This window comes from Tachysurus vachellii, chromosome 14 (genome assembly GCF_030014155.1).
Source record: "Tachysurus vachellii isolate PV-2020 chromosome 14, HZAU_Pvac_v1, whole genome shotgun sequence".
Classification (NCBI taxonomy): domain Eukaryota; kingdom Metazoa; phylum Chordata; class Actinopteri; order Siluriformes; family Bagridae; genus Tachysurus; species Tachysurus vachellii.
The window spans coordinates 583,474-610,705 of NC_083473.1; the positions used below are offsets into that span (position 1 = coordinate 583,474).

The window sequence follows — 27,232 nt, forward strand, 5'->3', positions numbered from 1 at the left end:
CTTTTCCAGAATGTCTACAAGGTTGAATGAAAGTCATTTTCTGTGAACTCACTGAACACTTCCAATAGCCACTGAGTTTTTGCTTCCTCAGCTGACATTGCTGCACTACACTTTGCCTGTCTGCTGCTTCTGGAGTTCCACAAGTTAACAAAGGCTCCTTTTACAGCTTAACATTTTCCTTCACCGCTGGTGTCCACAAGGAGTTTGAGGATAAACAGTTCACAGAACAATGTCTGAGACCAAAACAAGTCTAAATGAGTTTAAATGCCAGAAAGTCACATACAAGTATAAACCAACACAGAACACGCAGTGAACTTGTTTGGGAAGTCGTGGCCTAAAGGTTAGAGAGTTTGACCCCTAACCCTAAGGTTGTGGGTTCGAGTCTCGGGCCGGCCACGACTGAGGTGCCCTTGAGCAAGGCACCGAACCCCCCCAACTGCTCCCCGGGTGCTGCAGCATAAATGGCTGCCCACTGCTCCGGGTGTGTGTTCATGGTGTGTGTGTGTGTTCACTGCTGTGTGTGTGTTCACTGCTGTGTGTGTGCACTTCGGTTGGGTTAAATGCAGAGAACGAATTCTGAGTCTGGGTCATCGTACTTAGCCGTATGTGACGTCACTTCACTAGAGAAACCAAGTCAAATCCTCTTTTATGAAAAAAATAAAAGTTCCAATGAAGTATGATTTTTTTTTAATGTTGAAATTTTCTTTTGTTTTAATGTAAGACTATTTTGTGTGTTTGTGTGTCAGAGAGAGGAAACATACAGGAGAACAATCTGGGAGCAGAATGTTTTGGAAGTGATGAAGCACAATGAAGAAGCTGCAGCAGGACAACATACCTTTACCACTGGGATCAATCACCTTTCAGACATGGTGTGGTCCAGTTCTTGTGTTTCTGTGATGCCCATGGGGTTATATACAGGGCTAAAATGTGTGTGTGTGTGTGTGTGTGTGTGTGTGTGTGTAGACCGCAGACGAAGCCAATGCTAAACTGAATGGTCTGAGGGTGGATAATCTTTCTTCTGAAGATGATAATGATAATTTCACCTTTCTGAGTGATTTCTCTCTCCCTCCCAGTGTGAACTGGACTGAGGATGGATTTGTCACCCCTGTACAGGACCAGGTATATATGTACAGGGTGTTAGGAGCTTTTAATAAATATTATATGTGCTTTTCTTTGGTAAACAATTAAATATAAACAAAACAATTATTTGATTTCACGTTCATCTTTGCTGTGTGTGTGTGTGTGTGTGTGTGTGTGTGTGTGTGTGTGTAGGGTGACTGCAATGCCTGCTGGGCGTTCAGTGCAGTTGGAGCTTTAGAAGCTCAAATGAAGATGAAGAAGGGTCGTCTTGTTCCTCTGAGTGTTCAGAACCTGGTGGACTGCAGTTCTGAGGAGGGAAACCGTGGCTGCTCTGGAGGCCTCCTGACTAATGCCTTTAATTACATAATAAACCACAGGGGCATCAGCAAGGACGCTGACTACCCTTATGAACAAAAGGTATTTTTTATACATTCCTACACATATTTAATCATTTACGTTCATCCTAAGTTACTTCTATGCAATGTAAAAATGCAATATTCAGTAATATATAGAAGTGCAGCACATACATGAAACAATTTGCTTGGTCCAGCTAAACCTCGTGTTGACCAAGGTAAGAGGTCTCCATCGTAGATACAAAGACCCACTTTCCCACTTCCAAAACTGGCTTAGCATTCTCCATCTCCACTTTGTGTGGAAAGTCATTTCATCTGGACTGAAGCATCCTCAGTAAATACACAAGAGATGGAGATTTCTGTATCTGTAATAATCATTAATGGATGACAAAAGAACCCATATTGAAGGCACTGTAGATGTGTGTAGGATTTCATTCAAAGTCAAACTTTATTTCTCTGTGTGTGTAAACAGTCCTTTACAAATGTTATAGAGGATGAGAACATCAGTCATGGAGACTTAATTTCTGATTATTATTATTCATGAATATTTAGTTAATAATTGTATTTTATTTATCTTCTATTACAGTTTTAATTTTTATATGTAGCCCAGGCTGTGTATCAGTTATGACATAGTGATACATTCAGATATTTAGACCCATTGCAGTGATGAGAATCTTTTAACAGAACATGAAATAAAATTGTGCAACGTTAACATTATTATCTTTATAATGATATTTTGTTATATTTCTTATCTACATGTTTATTATATAAAATCATTACTATTAATGTTATTTTAATGGTTTAATAAGAATGAGCCACACATATAACCTTGTTGTCACATAATATTTCATTGTGTAGGTTGGATTTTGCTTCCCTAGTCATAAATATGGACGCTGTTCTGGTTTCCGGGTTCTTCAGCGTTATAATGAGTTTGAGCTGCAGAAGGTGGTGGCTAACATCGGGCCGGTCGCAGTAGGAATTAATGCTAACAATTCCACATTTTACCATTACAAGACTGGTGAGACACACAGGACAATTGTCAGTTGTTTATAATGAACTGTATGTGCATATGGATCATTAATATCTCAAACCTACTATATTTAAATTAAACATTTGAAATAAACAACTGCAAAATAAAAGTCTTCAGTCTGAGTTACAGTAAATTATTGTATGCCACACTGACAGAGATGGCTGTAAAAATGACACCATAATGTTACTAGTGTCTCTGTACCTGTAATAATAACACTAGTGTCTTCTGTAGTATTTTTGTCCAACGTGTTTTGCAGTTTTTTAACAGAACAGTTCAAGACTTTACAGATATGATGATTGTGTCATTATATTAGATAATGAAAAGTAGTGTTCTGAACAATGGACTGTTTAATTAATCACACAATTATTACATGTATCTGCTAATTAATTAATTTATATTAACAAAAATACTATAGTTGAACTCCTCCATGAGTTAGTACAGTTAGTACAGATACATGAACACTGTAAATGCTTTATGAAGAACCACATGATCCTGGTGTTAAAGAACAGTCCACCTTTGTAACTGACTGCTCAATTACGTGCTTAATATTAAAGACCTCATGACTTTTTGATGGGTTCCTCTAGTCTAAACCAGATGATCTGTGAACAGTTCTGAAGAGCCGTGTGTGTGTGTGTGTTTGTGTGTGTGTCTGTGTGTACTGTATGTGTGTGTGTCTGTGTGTACTGTATGTGTGTGTGTGTGTGTGTGTCTGTGTGTACTGTATGTGTGTGTGTGTGTGTCTCTGTGTGTGTGTGTGTGTGTGTGTGTGTGTTAGGTATTTACAATTACTGTTCTGAAGCTCAACCAGTGAATCACGCAGTTCTTGTGGTTGGATATGGAAAAGAAGATGGGCAACAATACTGGCTGGTCAAAAACAGGTTAAACACACACACACACAAACACACACACACAAACACACACAAATACACACAAACACACACACATACACCCAAACACACACACACATATACACACACAAACATGCTGTATATACACACACGCAAACACACATAAACATATACAGAAACATGCACACAGAAACACACACACACACAAACATATATACACATACACACACAAACACATACACACAAAGATATACACACACAAACACACACACCACATACACACAGACACAAAACACATACACACAAACACGCATACACACAGATACACACTAACACACACACTAAGTTTTTTTTGATATAGTAAGAAAATGATGGATTATAACCCCACTGGATAAAATGCCCCTTTCTCTCTTTTCCAGTTGGGGTGTTAACTGGGGAGAAGGAGGATATATGAGACTCCAGAGAAACAACAATCAGTGTGGAATCGGCAGCTACAGTGTCGTCCCCATTGTATAACCTCAGGAGATTTTTCCTTTCCTTGCTGTAATGAACTAATTTTATTCATTAATCTCTAATAAAATGTTAGTCTTCTGTACGTACGTATGCATGTACGCAACATCTGGTAGTTGTGATGAAAAAACATTTCTGTTTTTAGAATGAACAAAATCCAGAGCTGCTTATATTGTATACCATGTGGTCCATTCACCAGATTAATGTGAAATAAATGTTTGTTTCAGATTAGCAGCCCAAGCTAAGTGTACTAGCTTGCAATTTTAACAAGCTTGCTTGTGTCGATCTTTTGCTAGATGAGAGAGCAATGCAATGGTGACTTATTCACATTGTTTATGTGTACACAAGTTATCAGTGAGCTGTAGGAGTTGAAGCTCTCTGTATTACTGCATCATTTACTTTTAAAAATCTTGGAGGAAGCCCCACTCTTCAGGTTCGCCAGGTGCTTAGACTCTAATTAGAATTAGTAATTATAATTAGTAATTAGACTCTAATTCCCACAATCCATTGCACCACCAACTCAGCACACCTGTTTCCTGTTTTTAATCACCTGGTCTATTTAAGCTCACTCAGAACTCTCGTATGACGCGAAGTATTGTTAGCCTGTCTGCATACCGAGCGTATCTTCTCTGTTCTGTTTATTGCCTCGTTTTTGACCCTGCCTGTTTTTCGTGTTTGATTGTTTGCTACCTGCCCTGACCTACGCCTGGATTATTGACTACTGCTTTTGGATTTCCATTGTTGTTGCTGTTTGCCTGGTGTTTTGACCATTGCCTGTTTTTGGATTTTGCAAATAAACCTGCACTTGGATCTAACCGGTTTCACTGGCTATTTTCAAGCGGCGGTTGAAGACCTACTTATTCAGGAAACACTTCAACTAGCACTTCTTTCATTATCTTTTGCATTTTAAAAAAAAAAAAAAAAACAAAAAAAAAAAAACACACCTTTGACACTTTCATTGTAACTTTGAACAAATGTTTTAAACTCATGGTATCTTAAGTATGTAACTTAGTGATCCAGCATTAATGTATTCAATGTTAGAGATTTAAGCACTTATGTACGTCGCTCTGGATAAGGGCGTCTGCCAAATGCTGTAAATGTAAATGTAAATGTAAATGTTTCACGCTCTATGACAGGTTCGTTTCCAGACTTGAGGTTATTCCACTGGGTCTGTAAGTGGCTGAGTCGTTCTGTCAGAAAAGGGGGGTGTCGTCACAGGAGCAGAATAAGACCGAAATGTGATCTTTCAAAGCCCAGTGATTTCACTCAGCAAATAAAGCATCCACTCTCTCATTCTCCACTGCCTCTTCAACTTCTGCCTCATCTTCTGCCTCCTCTTCCTCGAGGTTGTCCTCTTCCTCTGTGACTCCTTGAGCCACTGCTTGCATCATTGTGAGTTGAGCTTCTCTTTTTTTGTCTACCTGCTTTGTGAGAGCAATTTCTCTACATGAGCAGTGTACATTTTCTTCAGAGCAGTTGCACTTGATTTGTGCAATATCAGCTCATAATCTTCTTCCCAGTAGGCGACTCAGTTCAGGTGAGATGGTGCAACATCCTTTGAAGAATCTCTCTAACTCCAGGACAAACTACTCTCTCAGATTGGGGAGGTGTTCATAATAGTACCAGGATTAGAACTTCCTCACTGTCATTGCTGGGTTTGTTTAAATGTCTTCTATTTCAGGAAAGCCAACCTCTGTCACCCAGCTTCAATGCCTTTATTGTGTTTTTAGATTTACTGTTGAACTGCTCCATTTTTCACTCTTTTTTTACTTCTCTCTGGCCTTTTCCCCTTGACCTGCTTGGTGGCAGGTTCACATAAAGCACCTAATTCCCAAATATTGTTGTGCTTTTATTTCTTTTTCTTACTCCTCATGGTCTTGCACTAGGTGTCTAACCAGGTTCTCAACTTGTCAACAGATCCAGGACAAATTCTGACTTTACAGCCCTTTCCACAGAAATTGCTGAGACAAATTGCTGATTTTTAAAAAAATCTTAACTATTATTATTTTCTTACAATTAAACTCTTACAATTACTTATTTTCTCAAACTACATTATACATTATCTCACCTTCCTCACATGAAATTGTTCATATTCTGGCATTTGAGCTTCTCCACAACAGGACCAAACACTGAGAGGTGAAGAGCTTCAATCCTTCATTATATTGAGTTTTTATAAACATGATTCAAACACAGAAACTGAAGAAACAAAAACATCCCCAATCATTGGTGACATTACAGCATCTGATCATCTCCTGGTCAGGAGAACCTTACCAAGGTCTGCTTAAGCTGAGTCTCACCATCTCGTGTCCAGCTGATTCTAGCCCTCTAATATTTTACACAATCTCTGGTAGCAACAATTTAACCCCAATGGTTGCCATGGACCAGGCCAAGGATGATTTAATGTCCGACAACCAGAATAAAGATGTAAAGGATTTCTGGCTTTGCTAATTTCTGTTGAAGTTTGTCTATTAAATTAATTAAAGCAATAATTCATTAGTTATTAAAATCTTATGATTTGCAATTGTTATAAATCATCAGTTTGATGTAACTGTAACTGTCAATTCCCTCAACCATAAATCCTGCTCTAAAGAAAGACATGAAACCAGCTTCCTGTTCCACACCCAGATAAACACACAGAGTCAGTTTTAAGCAGGAAATCAGAGAGCAGTGTAGAGGAAGTGAGATTTACATGAAGACGGCTGAGTGATCCTCTTTCTCCCAGAATAGAGCAGCACTTTCACCAGATGTTCAACTTTCTTCATCCAAACTCACTGAAGCACAACACACAGCCCTGAATCTACAGCTAAACACACTCTCTCCTCACACTGATAATGACTATTAACTCCAAGAAAAGAACACACAATGTCCAAAATGAAGCTTTATTTCAGCAGAGCAAAACTACAGGAAGAGCAACAGGACAGTGAAGAGAGTAAAGACAGAAATGTCAGCATTGTGTAGAACTGAAACTCTATTGTAGATGGATGTGTAAGCAGCTCAGTGTTCAGTTCTATCTTGGAGCTGTTAGCCTTAACACTGGCTCTTTCTGAACGTGACCGGATGATCCACGCCCTCGTGGGAGACCGTACAGACAAACTCCTCCCCCTTTTCCCAGAGTGCTTTGCTGAGGGTCAGGGTACTGCTGCGTGTGTAACCGTCCTTCTTCTGTTCTTCTGCACTGGTCAAGACCCCGTCCTTCACCGCCGAGCCGTCCACCGTCCAGCTCACCGACGCCCCCTGTGGAGAGTAGGCAGACAGCAGGCAGAGCAGCGAGGCCGATTCCTCAGACTGGTGCAGAGAGGAGGGAGGGAGCAGAGACACGGAGGGCTTCACCGTGGGACCTTCTGTAGACCACAAACACACAATAAACACACCTTTACACACGCTTACACAACATTTACTCATTACAGCTTCTTCACATCACTGCACTTCAGTAGAACTACTCAGCAGGAGAACATTTCCTAGTTCCTCGTTCTATTGTGGAGACACTCGGACTTTGATGGCCTTTATTCTGGGAGTGTGTTCCAGTCCTCCTGAGTCCTTCTGTTATTGTACATGTAGTGCTACAGAAAAATAAATCCACTGCTGATGGAAATACACTGATATTCCACACAGTCAGGGCTGGAAAACATCACACCTTCCCTTTGAGTTTCCAGAGAAGAAGATTTACTCCATTACACAAATCACATATCTGGCAAAGAGGCTGAGAAATCAGTTCAGTGAAAGAAATAACCACATCACACCACATCCACCTTTCTACACACTGTTTATCTTTGTTTCCAGATTCAAAATCAGTCCATCAGTAACATGACAGAAGGCTAACAGACACAGGATGAAGTTTTCTACCATGTCCTTCACAGCACACAATATGAACTTCAGAAGCTGTGAATGTGAAAGTGCTGTTTACTGATGAACACACTGTCTACTTATTCAGCTAACAGCTAACTCCTGATTTTTAATTTCCTCTATCTTATTTTTATTTTACTGAAACTGTCTCATCATCAAAACATACTCCACATTCCTTATCTCCAAATTATAAAGACATACAAATGAATAAATGAATAAACAAACAGAAATTCTTTATGATGTCCACATTTTTCTATTTGTCTAAACTTTAATATTTTGATAAACAATAAAAATAAATGAATGGAATGTTGAATAAAGAAGAGAGACTTACTGATGATGAGTTTGGTTCCTCCACCAAAAGTCAACCACAGTGATACATTCTAATGAAGCCGTCGTACAAAAACCTCTGTTACACTCCAGTGACCACACACACACACACACACACACACACACACACACACACACACACACACACACACACACAGTTGTGGTGTTTGCATATGTGTTCTGTGTCACTGCTACACACACTTTAAGAGCTGTAGTGCTGATCAGAGTGTGTTCAGTCCTTTCAGAGCCACTGACACGCAGCACAATGATGATGGTACTGAGTCTCCTGCTGGGGACACTGGGACTCCTCGCTCACCGTGAGACATTCTCTTTACTTTTATTATTCATACACATCATCACATCACTCTCACACTCATTACTACATCTGTTTCATTATTTTAACTCTGAATCCTTTTCTTTAGAGTCTTTTGGGGAAATCGTCCTGACTCAGTCTCCAGGATCTCAGTCTTTTTCTCCAGGAGAATCTGTTACTCTCACCTGTAGAACCAGTGAGAGTGTTAGCAATGACCTCCAATGGTACCTGCAGAAACCTGGAGAAGCTCCTAAACTCCTGATCTATAATGATGATGTACGTTACACTGGGGTTCCAGATCGTTTCAGTGGTAGTGGATCTAACACAGAATTTTACCTAAAAATCTCTGGAGTTCAGGCTGAAGATGCAGGAGATTATTATTGTCAGCAGGATAAGAGCTTGCCGTACACACAGTGTTACAGCGTCGTACAAAAACCTCCCTGAGCTGTAGAGGAAGTGCTCTGACTCAGAAACACACACTGATCTAAGAACAGCTGCACAGCTGCTAAAGCTGCATTTTTTCATTTTACTAGATTTTACCAGACAATTGTCTCCATATAACAAATGTTCTGTTCACATTTAATCCTTTTTTTTTCTCCTAATCTCTGGTAAGCATCAATGATTAGAGTTATACAGAGAATTTCAATTACATGTCTCTCAATAAGAAAACCTTGTGGACCACAAAGTTGTGTGAGTTCATGACTGATATGTTCCTGTCCATTGCATGTTGAGTGGAAGTTTTATATTGTAATCACATTTGGGCTCGAATCGTTGATGCATTTTAAGGTTTCAATATAAAACTTCCACTCAACATGCAATGGACAGGAACATATCAGTCATGAACTCACACAACTTTGGTTCTGTTCTCCTCACAGTGTTTTCTCCCCAGACTGTTTAGTGGAACTCAGTTATCAGCTCGATACTTTGGGTTAATACACAAAATGTATCTCCACAAGTTTGTAAAACAGTAAATTTATGAAGTTTAGCACCACTCTGCCATCCTTTTTTCACACTCTCACTTTTTTCCAAGTGCCAAAAGCTTCCACTGTCTTCTCACTGCCCCTTGACCCATCACCCACCAACATAAAATAACATAACACATCTATTTAAATATGTTCATAAAGATATGTGATTCAAATCATTTAAAAATAATTCCTCTTCTTCTTCTTTCGGCTTTGCCCTTCAGGGGTCACCACAGCGAATCATCTCTCTCCACCTGTCTCTATCTTCTGCATCCTCATCACTTGCACCCACTAGCTTCATATCCTCATTAATTACGTCCATATACTGTACCTCCTCTTTGACCTTCCTCTTTGCCTCCTGCCTGGCAGCTCCATGTCCAACATTCTCCTTCCAATATACTCACTCTCCCTCCTCTGAACATGTCCAAACCATCTTAATCTGGCCTCCCTAACTTTGTCCCCCAAACGTCCAACATGGGCTGTCCCACTGATGTACTCATTCCTAATCCTGTCCAATCTTGTCACTCCCAAAGAGAACCTCAACATCTTCAGTTCGGCTACCTCAAGCTCTGACTCCTGTCTCTTCTTCAGTGTCACTGTCTCTAAACCATACAGCACGGCCGGTCTCACCACTGTCCTGTACACCTTCCCCTTGATTCTTGCTGATATTTTCCTATCACACAGAACTCCTGACACCTTTCTCCACCCACTCCAACCTGCCTGCACTTGCTTCTTTGCCTCTTTCCCACTCTCTCCATTACTCTGGACTGTTGAATCCAAGTACTTAAACTCCTGTACCTTCTTCACCTCTTCACCCTGTAACCTTACTGTTCCACTTCCCTCCCTTTCATTCACACACATGCACTTAGTCTTACTAAGACTGATTTTCATTCCTCTTCTCTCCACCTCTCCAGGTTTTCCTTCACCTGCTCCCTGCTCTCACTACAGATCACAATATCTGCAAACATCATCGTCCAAGGAGACTCCTGTCTGACCTCCTCTGACAACTGGTCCATCACTATAGCAAACAGGAAGGGGCTCAGAGCCGATCCCTGATGCAGTCCCACCTCCACTGTGAACTCCTCTGTCTGACCTACAGCACACCTCACCACTGTCCTGCTCCTCTCATACATGTCCTGCACCACTCTGACATACTTCTCTGCTACTCCTGACTTCCTCATACAGTACCACAGCTCTTCTCTTGGCACCCTGTCATACGCTTTCTCCAAGTCTACAAGCACACAGTGCAACTCCCTCTGACCATCCCTATACTTCTCCATCAACATTCTCAGAGCAAAAATTGCATCTGTTGTGCTTTTTCTGGGCATGAAGCCATACTGCTGCTCACAAATTTCCACCACCTTCCTTAACCTAGCTTCCACTACTCTTTCCCACAGCTTCATTGTATGGCTCATCAACTTAATCCCCCTATAGTTGCTGCAACTCTGCACGTCACCCTTATTCTTAAAGATCGGCACTAACACACTCCTTCTCCATTCCTCAGGCATCCTCTCACTTTCTAATACCCTGTTGAACAAACTAGTTAAAAATTCCACTGCTGCCTCTCTGAGACACTTCCAGACCTCTACCAGGATGTCGTCAGGACCAACTGCCTTTCCACTTTTCATCCTCTTTAAAGCCTTCCTGACTTCATCCTTTCTAATCTTATCTACTTCCTGTTCCACAGAATTCACCCCTTCTACTCTTTTTTCCCTCTGATTTTCCTCATTCATCAGCTCCTCAAAGTATTCCTTCCATCTCCTCTGTACACTCTCCTCACTTGTGAGCACCCTTCCATCTCTATCCTTAATAATTCTAACTTGCTGCACATCCTTCCCATCTCGATCCCTCTGTCTAGCTAACCTGTACAAGTCCTTCTCTCCTTCTCTAGTGTCTAACCTAGTGTACAACTCTTCATATGCCTTCTGCTTGGCCTTAGACACCTCCCTCTTCACTCTGCGCTGTAACTCCTTGTATTCCTGTCTATTCTCTTCAGTCCTGTCCATATCCCACTTCTTCTTGGCTAATCTCTTCCTCTGGATACTGTCCTGAACTTCCTCATTCCACCACCAAGTCTCCTTACCTTCTTTCCTCCTTCCAGATGTCACACCCAGCACCTTTCTCCCTGTCTCCCTGATCACTTCTGCTGTAGTTTCCCAGTCATCCGGCAGCACTACCTGACCACCCAGAGCCTGCCTCAACTTCTGTCTAAATTCCTCACAACATTCCTCCTTTTTCAGCTTCCACCACTTGGTTTTCTTCTCTATCTTTGACCTCTTCATCTTACAGACCATCAGCGTCATCCTACACACCACCATCCTATGCTGTCTGGCTACACTCTCTCCCACTACCACTTTACAGTCACTAATCTCTTTCAGATTGCCTCATTTACATAGGATGTAGTCTACCTGTGTTCTCCTACCTCCACTCTTGTAAGTCACTCTATGTTCCTCCCTCTTCTGAAAATAAGTGTTAACCACAGTCATGTCCATCCTCTTAGCAAAGTCTACTACCATCTGTCCTTCAAGGTTCCTTTCCTTAACTCCCAACTTGCCCATCACCTCCTCATCACCTGTGTTCCCCTCACCAACATGTCCATTAAAATCCGCTCCTATCACCACTCTCTCACCCGTGGGAATACTCTCAATCACCTCATCGAATCCACTCCATCTCTCTTTCTCCTCTAACTCACAACCTACCTGTGGGGCATAACCACTAACAACATTCAACATCACCCCTTCAATCTCTAACTTCAGACTCATCACCCTGTCTGACACTCTCTTCACCTCCAGAACATTCCTCACAAACTCCTCCTTCAGGACCACACCTACCCCATTTCTCTTACTATCCACACCATAATAAAACAGCTTGAATCCTGCTCCTATACAACGAGCCTTACTACCTTTCCACTTGGTCTCCTGTACACACAGTATATCCACTTTCCTTCTCTACATCATATCAGCCAGCTCTCTACCTTTCCCTGTCATAGTACCAACATTCAGAGTTCCTAGTCTCAGTCCTTCACTCTTACCTTTCCTCTTCTCTCTCTGTCTGTGCACTCTCCTCCTTCCTCTTCTTTTTCGAACCAATAATAGTCCAATTTCCACCGGCGCCCTGTAGATCAACGGTGCCGATGGCGGTCGTTGGTTACCCAGGCCTCGACCGACCTTGTATGAAATTCGTACTGACGATTCACATGGTTAAATTTGGCAATGTTTTACGCCGGATGCCCTTCCTGACACAACCCTCTCTATTTATCCAGGCTTGGGACCGGCACAGAAGTCACTGGACTGTGACCCCCATGGCTAGATTGCCAAAGGGCATCAAATGCCGCTTTTCCACCGAGGCAGTTTGAGTGCTGGTTCGGAGCCAGAGCCTAATTTAGAACCAGTTCTTTCTGTTTCGACCACCAAAGCACTGGCTCTGAACCAGGAAAAGTGGTTCTTTAGTAGCACCAAAACGTTGCTGGTCTAGACTTAAGAACCGCTTGTGTCAGGGGCTGTGGGCGGGGCTGTGGGCGGGGCTACTGTTAGCGCATTTGATCATGTAGCTTAAGTATACTAATGTTTAATACTTTTTTACTTTAAGCACACATTATAGTAAGTAGCTACATGCTAAGGCTACATTTTTCTGTGTTAATGATAAAATAACGTTATGTACTTTCTCGATTACAACCTCCGTTTATACAGATTACATGGAGCTGCACGTACACGTTGGATTCGCCGCGTTTGGGTGTTAATGTAGGTTCACAAAGCCATGAGCAGTAACAGTAAAGCAACATCCGCTATTGTTGATGTGTTTGTGTTTGCCGCTGCTGCACTAAAGTTGCTGGGACACGTGACACATATACAGTGACGTCAGACTCGGCTCTGTGATGGCTCTTTAGCCGGTGGAAAGGCAAACCGGTTCTTAGAAGGTTCGCCAGTGGAACCAACTTTGAACCAGCACCAGTGCTAGCTCTGAACCAGCACTCGGTTCTTTTTGGTGGAAAAGGGGCAAAAGTGAATGTAAATGTAGTTTATTCAGTACATTGATTGTCATGAACGTTATATATAATACACATTCTCCAAACACAAAGAAGATCATACTGATGTGGTCTTTAATATATTTTGAATATATCTTGGAATGCTGTGTACTGGGCTGACTGTGTGGTACTAGTATTAGTTCATGATCTCATATTATGACTGTGATATCCTTTGCTTTAACACAGAAATTCTTTTTCTTCTGTTTTGATTAACATGTGCTGAACACAGACACTCCGAGACGATTTCTTCTTCCATAATTTAAACAATTCTTTTCATATTAAACTTAAAACGTCAAATCTTACATGTCAACTACCACATCTGTTCCTGCTGACATCTTTTGTCTATCAATAGATAACACTGAATATTACAGCATTCTTCTGTATAAATACTCTCTGATCCTGAAAAGTTTTTGCTATTGAATCACTGTCTCTGTTTGGTCCTTTGGCAAATCTCTACCCTGAAGTCGGCTCAGACGTAGCAGCAGCAGCAGCAGCGCGGCTCAGGCTTGTTCTCCGATTGAACTGAAAAGTTCTAACACTCTGAGATCTCTTTGGGAGGAAACTGTGACTGGTTTCACATTAAATTTCTACAGTTGTGTGTTTCTACTCTTTCTACCTGTTTTTCCTGCGTAATCCACAGGTAACACAACATTCCAGCTCTACACTTGACTAATCACTGCTCATTATAAAGTTAACTGGACAAACAAGAAGTCCTCATCAAAACAAAGAAGACCTTCTCAGGATCTGCTGCTCTCTACTTCACTGAGATGTGACTATTGGACATAATGCCATATTACATTACAGCCATATTCAAGGTATAGAACAGAACCACCCAGACTTCAACAAATTAAAACTAAAATGTAAAACATTCAGGCAACACTTTAGGTACCCAACAAATGTAAAGAACACTCTGGACCACTGCTACATGGTCTTGAAGGATGCCTACCACACTGTTCACTGGGTGTCTGGTTCCCCTACTTCCTACATACAAACATAAACTAAAATCTGCTAAACCTACAGTAACTATGGTAAAAATGTACAGATGAAGTCAAGTTGTAAAAGCAAGAGTGCTTTGATTGTACAGACTAGAGTGAATTTTAAACAAAAGATGACGACTTGGACAAACTATCTGATTCTGTTACAGCTTACATAATTTTCTGTGAAGACATATGCATCCCAAACACAGCGCTCACAGAAAATTTTACAGTAACAAACTGGATTACTGCTAAACAGAGACAGCTATTGAAGTATGGTGTTATAACGCTTCAAATACAGCATCATAATACATGTTTCCAAAAACACCTACATGTCAGTACTAAATAACTACAGACCAGTTGCCTTTAGCTCTCTTGTCATGAAGTGCTATGGGATGCTGGTGCTAACATAACTGAAGTGCATCACAGGTTCGCTGCTGGATCCATACAGATTGGAGGTGGACCGGCTTGTGGTTCTGGGATTCCTTGTGGTGTAGACACAACAATTTGGAACATAGCATCTGTAAGGCACTTTAAAAAAACTACTAATCCTCTGTCACCAATCACTATCCAGGGTTGTACCGTGTCCAGCACTGATTCCTTCAAGTTCCTTAGACCATTTTAAAGACTTGAAGTGGGAGAAGAACACCAATATCATAACACAGAAAGCCCATCAGAGATTGTACTTTCACAAGTGCTGACATCAACGCCCAGTTAGGTCTGCATAGTGAATCATTGTGACCCAACTGCTCTTCCTCCAGGGAGATGGGAGAATCATAAACACACCCTGCATACAGTCTCTTCAGGCTCGTGAACTTTCTTCCCTTGTTTTTTATGATCCATCATGCATACTTCAATCAAAAGGTGCAGAATATTTGGTAGTACCACAAGTACTAAAGGCTCCAGCAGGGGGCAGAGCTTTTTCTTACAGAGCCTCACAGTTATGGAACAGACTTCTAATTAGTGTTCAGGTCTTGTTTAAAACCATTTTTAGTGTCCAATCAACACTTCATGGCTTCAACAAGAAGGAATTTTTTAAATCTCTAATGAATTTAGCAATGATGCTCATTTACAAGCTGCTCTAAAGCTCCTGGTTAAATAATTCCACTTGACTTATATACAGATGTAGAAAGGATGTAATTTATAATCACACTCTCTGGTGTCATGCAGATCCACTCACGGTTTCTTCCTCATACCTTCTCAGAGTTGTTCCTTGCCACCATTGCCTTAGACTTGCTCATTAGGTATAAATATAGATTTTTCATTCATTCATTCATCACACACTCTCATTCACTCACACAATCACACACTACGGACAATTTTCCAGAGATGCCAATCAACCTACCATGCATGTCTTTGGACCGGGGGAGGAAACCGGAGTACCCGGAGGAAACCCCGGAGGCACGGGGAGAACATGCAAACTCCACACACACAAGGCGGAGGCGGGAATCGAACCCCCAACACTGGAGGTGTGAGGTGAACGTGCTAACCACTAAGCCACCGTGTCCCCTAAATATACTGTAGATTTAAATTTTGAAAAATAAACTTTGCAGTTTTTGTTCTGAATTATTACTGTACATTCATGTAAAACTACTATATCCATTGTTAAAAATGATATACAGATAAATTTGAATTATACTTGAATTTCTAATGTATCATGGAGACTAGTATGAACAATATCTGCACTAGGATCTACTGTAATAACACCAGCAAAGAGACACAACTCTGATCGGAGACCAGTAACAGGTCATTTACCACTTTAACCAGCGCCGTCTCTGTGCTATGATGAGACCTATATAAAGGGGAGGTTTGGCCTAAAGTTGGACAGGTTCAGGGGTGGAAGGGAGGATTTTTAATGAAAGCTGAGGATGAAAAAATGCTGCATTTAGCTGATGAAATGAAAATTAGGTTTAATCACAAACCTATTATAAATTTAAGATTTATCATCTAAAGTATGATAAAGGTCAGAATTCCTAGAAACTATTAATATAAAATAAGCATTTAGTGTCAGTTACCTCAACCATAAATCCTGCTCTAAAGAAAGACATGAAAGCAGCTTCCTGTTCCACACCCAGATAAACACACAGAGTCAGTTTTAAGCAGGAAATCAGAGAGCAGTGTAGAGGAAGTGAGATTTACATGAAGACGGCTGAGTGATCCTCTTTCTCCCAGAATAGAGCAGCACTTTCACCAGATGTTCAACTTTCTTCATCCAAACTCACTGAAGCACAACACACAGCCCTGAATCTACAGCTAAACACACTCTCTCCTCACACTGATAATGACTATTAACTCCAAGAAAAGAACACACAATGTCCAAAATGAAGCTTTATTTCAGCAGAGAAAAACTACAGGAAGAGCAACAGGACAGTGAAGAGAGTAAAGACAGAAATGTCAGCATTGTGTAGAACTGAAACTCTATTGTAGATGGATGTGTAAGCAGCTCAGTGTTCAGTTCTATCTTGGAGCTGTTAGCCTTAACACTGGCTCTTTCTGAACGTGACCGGATGATCCACGCCCTCGTGGGAGACCGTACAGACAAACTCCTCCCCCTTTTCCCAGAGTGCTTTGCTGAGGGTCAGGGTACTGCTGCGTGTGTAACCGTCCTTCTTCTGTTCTTCTGCACTGGTCAAGACCCCGTCCTTCACCGCCGAGCCGTCCACCGTCCAGCTCACCGACGCCCCCTGTGGAGAGTAGGCAGACAGCAGGCAGAGCAGCGAGGCCGATTCCTCAGACTGGTGCAGAGAGGAGGGAGGGAGCAGAGACACGGAGGGCTTCACCGTGGGACCTTCTGTAGACCACAAACACACAATAAACACACCTTTACACACACTTACACAACATTTACTCATTACTGCTTTTTCCTGCAATGACCTTCAGCGGGATTAAAACTGAGTTTCTAACTCTAAATGAAACATCAGTCTATTAACAAACAAGTCCACTAAGAAACAAAGCTAACACATGGAAGCCACCAGATTTACCTCCATACCACATTTCATCTTCTATCTGATTGTGTTCACTCAGTTCTACTCAGTAACTGCATTAAATAGTCCATTGAAACACTCAGTGAGTTTATTCTGTAAATGATCTGAAGTCCAACAGAGACAAAACTGGAAACTCTGCAGCAGCACAAATGTGTTCCAGCAGCAGAACATTCACTAGTTACTCTTTACATCATGGACTAACCAGAACTTTGATCAGCTTTATTCTGGTGATGAAACTCAATGAAAATTCATCACTAGACACTGAACTCAAGTAAACACCGCAAATATCTGAATTTATTCTCTCACTGGATTTAGAATATTTAAGACACTCAGCTATTTTATTTAAAATTTTAAGAAATTATTTAAAATGATTTATTTTAATTAAATAGTGTCTAAAATTTATACAACAATTAAATTAAATTTAGAAAATAACTTCATAATTTCTTTCCACAGTGATACATTCTAATGAAGCCGTCGTACAAAAACCTCTGTTACACTCCAGTGACCACACACACACACACACACACACACACACACACACACACACACACACACACACACACACACACACAGTTGTGGTGTTTGCATATGTGTTCTGTGTCACTGCTACACACACTTTAAGAGCTGTAGTGCTGATCAGAGTGTGTTCAGTCCTTTCAGAGCCACTGACACGCAGCACAATGATGATGGTACTGAGTCTCCTGCTGGGGACACTGGGACTCCTCGCTCACCGTGAGACATTCTCTTTACTTTTATTATTCATACACATCATCACATCACTCTCACACTCATTACTACATCTGTTTCATTATTTTAACTCTGAATCCTTTTCTTTAGAGTCTTTTGGGGAAATCGTCCTGACTCAGTCTCCAGGATCTCAGTCTGTTTCTCCAGGAGAATCTGTTACTCTCACCTGTAGAACCAGTGAGAGTGTTGGCAGTTACCTCGCCTGGTACCTGCAGAAACCTGGAGAAGCTCCTAAACTCCTGATCTATTATGCATCTACTCGTCAGTCTGGGATTCCAGATCGTTTCAGTGGCAGTGGATCTGGAACACAGTTTAGTCTAAAAATCTCTGGAGTTCAGGCTGAAGATGCAGGAGATTATTATTGTCAGCAGGGTAACAGCTGGCTGTACACACAGTGTTACAGCGTCGTACAAAAACCTCCCTGAGCTGTAGAGGAAGTACTCTGACTCAGAAACACAAACTGATCTGAGAACAGCTGCAAAGCTGCTAAAGATGCATTTTTTTACTAGATTTTACCAGACAATTGTCTCCATATAACAAATGTTCTGTTCACATTTAATCCTTTTTTTCTCCTAATCTCTGGTAAGCATCAATGGTTAGAGTTATATAGAGAACTTCAATTACATGTCTCTCAAAAAGAAAACCTGGATCTCCAGCTGCTGATGGTGAACTGTGTTGGTTATTTTAATAACGTATGTATTTATATGTTTATAAGAATAAATCTAAATGTCCTTTAATTCAGTTACCTAACAGACCATTAACTAGACTCCACACCTGATTTCAAGAATATTTAAATAAAAAAGAAAGGAATGATTGTCACATCCCTCTTACATTAACTAGCAGACACTTTAACACAGAAAGACACTTTCCTCCAATTAGAGCAGATAAGATTTATTTCATCTGAGAGACTGAAATGGGAATATTAGTTGATGTTTACCTGATCAGTATGTATTTAACTCAAGTTCAAGAAATGAAATCAGTGACCTTCTCTTGGATTCTCTCTCATATCAATATTGCACCTTGAGATTGTAATCACATTTGGGCTCGAATCGTTGATGCACGTTATGGTTTCAATATAAAACTTCCACTCAACCTGCAATGGACAGGAACATATCAGTCATGAACTCACACAACTTTGTGGTCCACAAACACATTCACTGGATACTGAGACACAAGGAGCTTTGTTCAGACAGACGCTGATGTAGTTTCATAGCCTTGTTGGGCAACTTATCCTTCAATTCTTCATGGTCCTGTTCTCCTCACAGTGTTTTCTTCCCAGACTGTTTAGTGGAACTCAGTTATCAGCTCGATACTTTGGGCCAATACACAAAATGTATCTCCACAAGTTTATAAAACTGAGTAAATTTATGAAGTTTAGCACCACTTCAAGGATCAGTCCTAGGACCTCTGCTTTTCTCGATATACATGCTTCCATTAGGGAACATTATTAGAAGACATGGGATTAGTTTCCACTGTTATGCTGACGATACACAATTATATATCTCATCAAAACCAGATGAAATAACTAAATTGTCCAAAATTAACTGAGTGCGTTAGAGAGACTGAATGAGCTGTAATTAATTTTCTGTTGTTAAATTCTGATAAGACAGAAACCCATCGGTATAACCGATGTATGTACTGTTACTAGTAGCTCGACAGTGAAAGACCTGGTGTTTATTAGACAGTAACTTGTCTTTAAACTCATATCACCATATTACAAACACAACCTTCTTCACCTTAGAAATATTGCCAAGCTGAGAAACATCCTGTCTGTATCTGATGCTGAGAAGCTAGTTCATGCTTTCATGACCTCTAGACTGGACTATTGTAATGCATTACTAGGTGGTTGTCCTGCATCTCTGTTACATCAGACCAAATGCACATTTTCATCTAGTGAGATGAGGCCGACTCTGAGAATCCTGAGGCATCTAGAGATCTACCAGCTCCAGTTAGACTCTGCTATACTAAAGAGGAGATGTGAACTCCATGTGGTCTGTGTTTTGTGTGTGTGACTTGAGACAGAGTAAACTCACACACTCATGATGGAATAAACAGAACAAAGCAGTGCAGAAAAAACATACAAAGACTAGTGAGGATAAAAACAAAAGAGAATTCTCATCAAGTTCTTGAGAAGCTTTACATAAGTGTTCATAAAATATTCAGACATTCAGACGAGATGTGACTCCATGTGGTGTTTGAGGACAACAATCTCCTCATCAGTACAACATTTATCAGACTGTATATTTATAATCACACCCCCAGTGTCACCCACATGAGGATGAGGTTCCCCTTTGAGTCTGGTTCCTCTCAAGGTTTCTTCCTTTACCATCTAAGGGAGTTTTTCCTCCCCACAGTCACCTGAGTCACCTCAGACTTGTTCATTGGGGATAAATACATACACATTTAAATATATCTAATATTAATCTTGTATTTTGTATTATATTAATCTTTATAATAACCTTTCGTTCTATGTTTATGTTCTGTAAAGCTGCTTTGAGACAATGTCAGTTGTTAAAAGCGCTATACAAATAAACTCGAATTGAATTGAATTGAATTGAATTGAATTGAATTGAAAGGTGATTGATCCCAGTGGTAAAGGTATGTTGTCCTGCTGCAGCTTCTTCATTGTGCTTCATCACTTCCAAAACATTCTGCTCCCAGATTGTTCTCCTGTATGTTTCCTCTCTCTGACACACACACAAACCCATAGAAACCCATAGAGTTTGTATACTAATAACATTAAACACATCAACAGTGACATTTTTTCTGTACATACTATAGATTTATAGGCCTGGTGCAGCTCTAGAACACTATAGGAGGAAGTGACCTCACTGCAGGCTTCATCTCACTTACATGTTTGTCTCTTAAACCATCTTTAGTTATATTGCAATGTTTTAAACAGGCATGTATACAGTCAGGTATCATAGTAATACAACACATACACACACACACACACATACATACACACACACACACACACACACACACACACACACACACACACACACTGACAGATAATCATATATCAGGAGTACAAGGCATAAAATCAGGCAGATACAGAGCAGTGAGCGAATCTGATCTGCAGACGGAAACAGCTCGTTAATGAAAGTAATCAGAGGAGAATAATCAGACCTGAGCTGACAGGAAGTCTATAGTATCTCAAATAATCACACTTAAGTACAGAGAGCATAAATGTATCTCAGAATGCACATTAAACCTATCAAACCAGAACAACAGCAGGATCGATGTACACTAAGAACAAGAATCTGAGGCTATGATGGACACCGACTCACACAAACTCACAGAAAGTGGACAGTTGACAGCTGTCACACAGTGTGGTCTTCTGTTTTGTGCATTTTGAGATGCTTTTCTGCTCAGCACACTTTTACAGAGTGCTTTCTGAGGTTCTGTATGCTTCCTGGCAGCTTGAGTCTGTCTGGTCATTTTCCTCTGATTTCAAAACAGAGACATTTTCACCCACAGAACTGTTACTCCACCATTCTGTATAAACTCTGCTCTGTATAAACTTTATGTGTGAAAATACTCTGAGATCAGTTCAATATAAAACAGGTTCTTCTGCCACAGTTAAGGACACAGAGATACATTTACAACATTAAGCAGACACCCTTATCCAGAGCAACTTACATTTTTTAATCTCATTTTTATACAACTGAGCAATTAAGGGTTAAGGGCCTTGCTCAGGGGCCCAGCAGTGGGAACCTGGTGGACGTAGGAATTGAACTCACAACCTTCCGATTGGTAGCCCAACACCTTAACCACTAGGCTACCACATCAGACAGACAGACAGACAGAATGAATTTCAATTGAACTCCAAAACCATAGGACTCTTTCATTGTTGTAACAAACCTTCTTAAGCTTCAAGATGCATCCAAAATAAATAATGTGTTCCTGCAAGACATAGTACACATGCATTTTTAATGTCTAGTCTGGTCTCTGATCAGGACTTAGGCCTCATCACAGTATTTACACCTCGCCTCTGATCAGGGTCAAGATCTGATCTTCTGTTGATCAAACTTAGTGAAACATTCAATGACACAGGACATAATAAGCTCTTAAATATAAATATTGTAGTTATGGGAGTTGCTCTGTCCAGGCCGAGGTCAGATTGAACTAAGACAAGTTCTCATATAATATCATATAATATTCTTAATTTTTTTTCATGAATTTGCAGTCATGTGGTGCTCACACACTCGGCCGTCCGCATGACGTAAAAGATCAGGCCATCTTCTTCACTTCTTCAAGTGTTCATACTCCAGATTGAGCTGTACATAAGTGTGTCAACGCTGGTACAATGTTATATCTAATCTGAAAGTTTTGGTGTGCATCACAACACAGAATAGAAAGCTCAATATACATAATTTAATATAATGATTTATTTAATGATTAATGACACTGTTACTCCAGATGATCTGTCTGCACTAGTTTTGTTCTGATTGGACAAACAGTCTATTAAGTTTTTTCTGCAGAAAGACAAATATAGTGAAAATTTAATTTCAAATGTTTTGATCCAGTGATATAAGATACAACAGATTGCATGAAAAATGGTTTAGACTAAATTTGAAGGCAGAAAAAAATCTGAGGAAATGCCTCAAAATATCTGAATCTCTAAGAATCACAGTTGATTTTTTTAATGTATAAAGTTGAATAAGGTTTTTGTACCATGAGTGTATCACTGTACTGATTATTGAAGACGTTGATGTTTCCAGTCTGGACTCTTAATAAGCAGAAAAAACTTGAACATCTGGTGAAAGTTCTGTTCTATTCTGAGATAAAGAGGATCACTCAGCTGTCTTCATGTAAATCTCTCTCTCACTTCACTGATCTCTCTCTCTCTCTCTCTCAGTTTCACTGCTTTAACTGCTTTTATTTATCTGGGTTGGTTGGGGGACATTTTCCAGGTATGGACTAAATGATATACACCACTTTATCAGGACCCTTCACCTGTGTTCACCTGCACATTCATCCAGTTATCCAATCAGCCAATCATGTGGCAGCAGCACAGTGTATATAATCATGTAGATTTAGGTGAAGAGCTTCAGTTAAAGTTCACAGTGAACACCAGAATGGAGTAAAAGTCTGATCTCTGTGACTTTAACAGTAAATGGTTGTTGGTATCAGATGGGCTGGTTTGGGTTTTTCAGAAACTGCTGATCTCCTGGGATTTTCACACACAACCATCTCTAGAGTTTTTACAGAATGGTGTGAAAAACAAAACCATCCTGTAATCAGAGGGTCTGCAGTCTGAAACATCTTGTTGATGGGAGAGATCAGAGGAGGAGATCAGACTGGTCAAGTATTTTGGGAATACAGAAAAAATGTTAAATAATTCATCTTAAAGATTGTTTAATCCTCAGTCCATCTTCTCTTCATCACAGTAACAGATCAGCATGTGTACAGTTCCATTACAGCACCATCTAGTGGCCACATGACTGAACATCAGTCTACATTTCATCAGGTTGGGGTAGAACAGGAGACTGGTTTGTGTTGAAACTTTACAGATGATGAGAAAATGAATCTTTAAATCTAGAATCATATAGAAATAAATGTTGACTCTTATTGAAAGATCCTGCACTACATTGTGTGTTACAGTAGTGTGTAGTAGACACTGCTCCTCTTAGCAGAAGGTGGAAATCATCAGATATCATTACACACATCAGCTGATTTCTCATCACAGCACGAACAGCTGATGAAGAGATTTCTGCTTTTTAAGAAGGATTATTTTTGAAACATGAAGATGTTTGATGATGTTCAGTGGAGTGCAGCTTTAGCAGCTGTGCAGCTGTTCTCAGATCAGTGTGTGTTTCTGAGTCAGAGCACTTCCTCTACAGCTCAGGGAGGTTTTTGTACGACGCTGTAACACTGTGTGTATGGATAGCTATAGCACTGCTGACAATAATAATCTCCTGCATCTTCAGCCTGAACTCCAGAGATTTTTAGACTAAACTGTGTTCCAGATCCACTGCCACTGAAACGATCTGGAATCCCAGACTGACGAGTAGATGCATAATAGATCAGGAGTTTAGGAGCTTCTCCAGGTTTCTGCAGGTACCAGTGGAGGTTAGTGCTAACACTCTGACTGGTTGTACAGGTGAGAGTAACAGATTCTCCTGGAGAAAAAGACTGAGATCCTGGAGACTGAGTCAGGACGATTTCCCCAAAAGACTCTAAAGAAAAGGATGCAGAGTTAAAATAATGAAACAGATGTAGTAATGAGTGTGAGAGTGATGTGATGATGTGTATGAATAATAAAAGTAAAGAGAATGTCTCACGGTGAGCGAGGAGTCCCAGTGTCCCCAGCAGGAGACTCAGTACCATCATCATTGTGCTGCGTGTCAGTGGCTCTGAAAGGACTGAACACACTCTGATCAGCACTACAGCTCTTAAAGTGTGTGTAGCAGTGACACAGAACACATATGCAAACACCACAACTGTGTGTGTGTGTGTGTGTGTGTGTGTGGTCACTGGAGTGTAACAGAGGTTTTTGTACGACGGCTTCATTAGAATGTATCACTGTGGTTGACTTTCGGTGGAGGAACCAAACTCATCATCAGTAAGTCTCTCTTCTTTATTCAACATTCCATTCATTTATTTTTATTGTTTATCAAAATATTAAAGTTTAGACAAATAGAAAAATGTGGACATCATAAAGAATTTCTGTTTGTTTATTCATTTATTCATTTGTATGTCTTTATAATTTGGAGATAAGGAATGTGGAGTATGTTTTGATGATGAGACAGTTTCAGTAAAATAAAAATAAGATAGAGGAAATTAAAAATCAGGAGTTAGCTGTTAGCTGAATAAGTAGACAGTGTGTTCATCAGTAAACAGCACTTTCACATTCACAGCTTCTGAAGTTCATATTGTGTGCTGTGAAGGACATGGTAGAAAACTTCATCCTGTGTCTGTTAGCCTTCTGTCATGTTACTGATGGACTGATTTTGAATCTGGAAACAAAGATAAACAGTGTGTAGAAAGGTGGATGTGGTGTGATGTGGTTATTTCCATCACTGAACTGATTTCTCAGCCTCTTTGCCAGATATGTGATTTGTGTAATGGAGTAAATCTTCTTCTCTGGAAACTCAAAGGGAAGGTGTGATGTTTTCCAGCCCTGACTGTGTGGAATATCAGTGTATTTCCATCAGCAGTGGATTTATTTTTCTGTAGCACTACATGTACAATAACAGAAGGACTCAGGAGGACTGGAACACACTCCCAGAATAAAGGCCATCAAAGTCCGAGTGTCTCCACAATAGAACGAGGAACTAGGAAATGTTCTCCTGCTGAGTAGTTCTACTGAAGTGCAGTGATGTGAAGAAGCTGTAATGAGTAAATGTTGTGTAAGCGTGTGTAAAGGTGTGTTTATTGTGTGTTTGTGGTCTACAGAAGGTCCCACGGTGAAGCCCTCCGTGTCTCTGCTCCCTCCCTCCTCTCTGCACCAGTCTGAGGAATCGGCCTCGCTGCTCTGCCTGCTGTCTGCCTACTCTCCACAGGGGGCGTCGGTGAGCTGGACGGTGGACGGCTCGGCGGTGAAGGACGGGGTCTTGACCAGTGCAGAAGAACAGAAGAAGGGCGGTTACACACGCAGCAGTACCCTGACCCTCAGCAAAGCACTCTGGGAAAAGGGGGAGGAGTTTGTCTGTACGGTCTCCCACGAGGGCGTGGATCATCCGGTCACGTTCAGAAAGAGCCAGTGTTAAGGCTAACAGCTCCAAGATAGAACTGAACACTGAGCTGCTTACACATCCATCTACAATAGAGTTTCAGTTCTACACAATGCTGACATTTCTGTCTTTACTCTCTTCACTGTCCTGTTGCTCTTCCTGTAGTTTTGCTCTGCTGAAATAAAGCTTCATTTTGGACATTGTGTGTTCTTTTCTTGGAGTTAATAGTCATTATCAGTGTGAGGAGAGAGTGTGTTTAGCTGTAGATTCAGGGCTGTGTGTTGTGCTTCAGTGAGTTTGGATGAAGAAAGTTGAACATCTGGTGAAAGTGCTGCTCTATTCTGGGAGAAAGAGGATCACTCAGCCGTCTTCATGTAAATCTCACTTCCTCTACACTGCTCTCTGATTTCCTGCTTAAAACTGACTCTGTGTGTTTATCTGGGTGTGGAACAGGAAGCTGGTTTCATGTCTTTCTTTAGAGCAGGATTTATGGTTGAGGTAACTGACAGTTACAGTTACATTAAACTGATGATTTATAACAATTGCAAATCATAAGATTTTAATAACTAATCAATTATTGCTTTAATTAATTTAATAGACAAACTTCAACAGAAATTAGCAAAGCCAGAAATCCTTTACATCTTTATTCTGGTTGTCGGACATTAAATCATCCTTGGCCTGGTCCATGGCAACCATTGGGGTTAAATTGTTGCTACCAGAGATTGTGTAAAATATTAGAGGGCTAGAATCAGCTGGACACGAGATGGTGAGACTCAGCTTAAGCAGACCTTGGTAAGGTTCTCCTGACCAGGAGATGATCAGATGCTGTAATGTCACCAATGATTGGGGATGTTTTTGTTTCTTCAGTTTCTGTGTTTGAATCATGTTTATAAAAACTCAATATAATGAAGGATTGAAGCTCTTCACCTCTCAGTGTTTGGTCCTGTTGTGGAGACGCTCAAATGCCAGAATATGAACAATTTCATGTGAGGAAGGTGAGATAATGTATAATGTAGTTTGAGAAAATAAGTAATTGGAAGAGTTTAATTGTAAGAAAATAATAATTTTTTTTTTTTTTTAAAAATCAGCAATTTGTCTCAGCAATTTCTGTGGAAAGGGCTGTAAAGAATTTGTCCTGGATCTGTCGACAAGTTGAGAACCTGGTAAGACACCTAGTGCAAGACCATGAGGAGTAAGAAAAAGAAATAAAAGCACAACAATATTTGGGAATTAGGTGCTTTATGTGAACCTGCCACCAAGCAGGTCAAGGGGAAAAGGCCAGAGAGAAGTAAAAAAAGAGTGAAAAATGGAGCAGTTCAACAGTAAATCTAAAAACACAATAAAGGCATTGAAGCTGGGTGACAGAGGTTGGCTTTCCTGAAATAGAAGACATTTAAACAAACCCAGCGATGACAGTGAGGAAGTTCTAATCCTGGTACTATTATGAACACCTCCCCAATCTGAGAGAGTAGTTTGTCCTGGAGTTAGAGAGATTCTTCAAAGGATGTTGCACCATCTCACCTGAACTGAGTCGCCTACTGGGAAGAAGATTAGG

General features: G+C 40.5%; 1 protein-coding gene and 4 gene segments (V, D, J or C); 3 read left to right on the plus strand and 2 right to left on the minus strand.

The window, feature by feature from the left end:
- LOC132857353 (cathepsin S-like) overlaps nt 1-4,636 on the plus strand; it is a 6,521-nt gene extending 1,885 nt beyond the window's left edge. For all 3 annotated transcript variants that reach the window (XM_060887324.1, XM_060887325.1, XM_060887326.1), the window contains exons 3-8: nt 747-869; nt 964-1,119; nt 1,273-1,497; nt 2,292-2,451; nt 3,239-3,341; nt 3,731-4,636. In XM_060887324.1, the coding sequence (XP_060743307.1) occupies nt 747-869; nt 964-1,119; nt 1,273-1,497; nt 2,292-2,451; nt 3,239-3,341; nt 3,731-3,827 (864 nt within the window). In that variant the 3' untranslated portion in view covers nt 3,828-4,636. The remainder of the gene's footprint in view (nt 1-746; nt 870-963; nt 1,120-1,272; nt 1,498-2,291; nt 2,452-3,238; nt 3,342-3,730) is intronic.
- Nucleotides 4,637-6,686: 2,050 nt separating this feature from the next.
- On the minus strand, nt 6,687-24,440 carry LOC132857282 (Ig kappa chain V region Mem5-like). The segment is given in 4 exon segments: nt 6,687-7,162; nt 7,996-8,030; nt 23,886-24,180; nt 24,286-24,440. Coding segments are annotated over 4 exon segments (696 nt in total).
- On the plus strand, nt 8,149-25,875 carry LOC132857281 (Ig kappa chain V region Mem5-like). The segment is given in 4 exon segments: nt 8,149-8,308; nt 8,414-8,708; nt 24,532-24,566; nt 25,400-25,875. Coding segments are annotated over 4 exon segments (696 nt in total).
- LOC132857275 (immunoglobulin kappa constant-like) lies at nt 16,580-17,141 on the minus strand. The segment is given in 1 exon segment: nt 16,580-17,141. A coding segment is annotated over 1 exon segment (375 nt).
- On the plus strand, nt 17,795-18,435 carry LOC132857267 (immunoglobulin kappa variable 3-15-like). The segment is given in 2 exon segments: nt 17,795-17,980; nt 18,086-18,435. Coding segments are annotated over 2 exon segments (387 nt in total).
- Nucleotides 25,876-27,232: the final 1,357 nt, after the last annotated feature.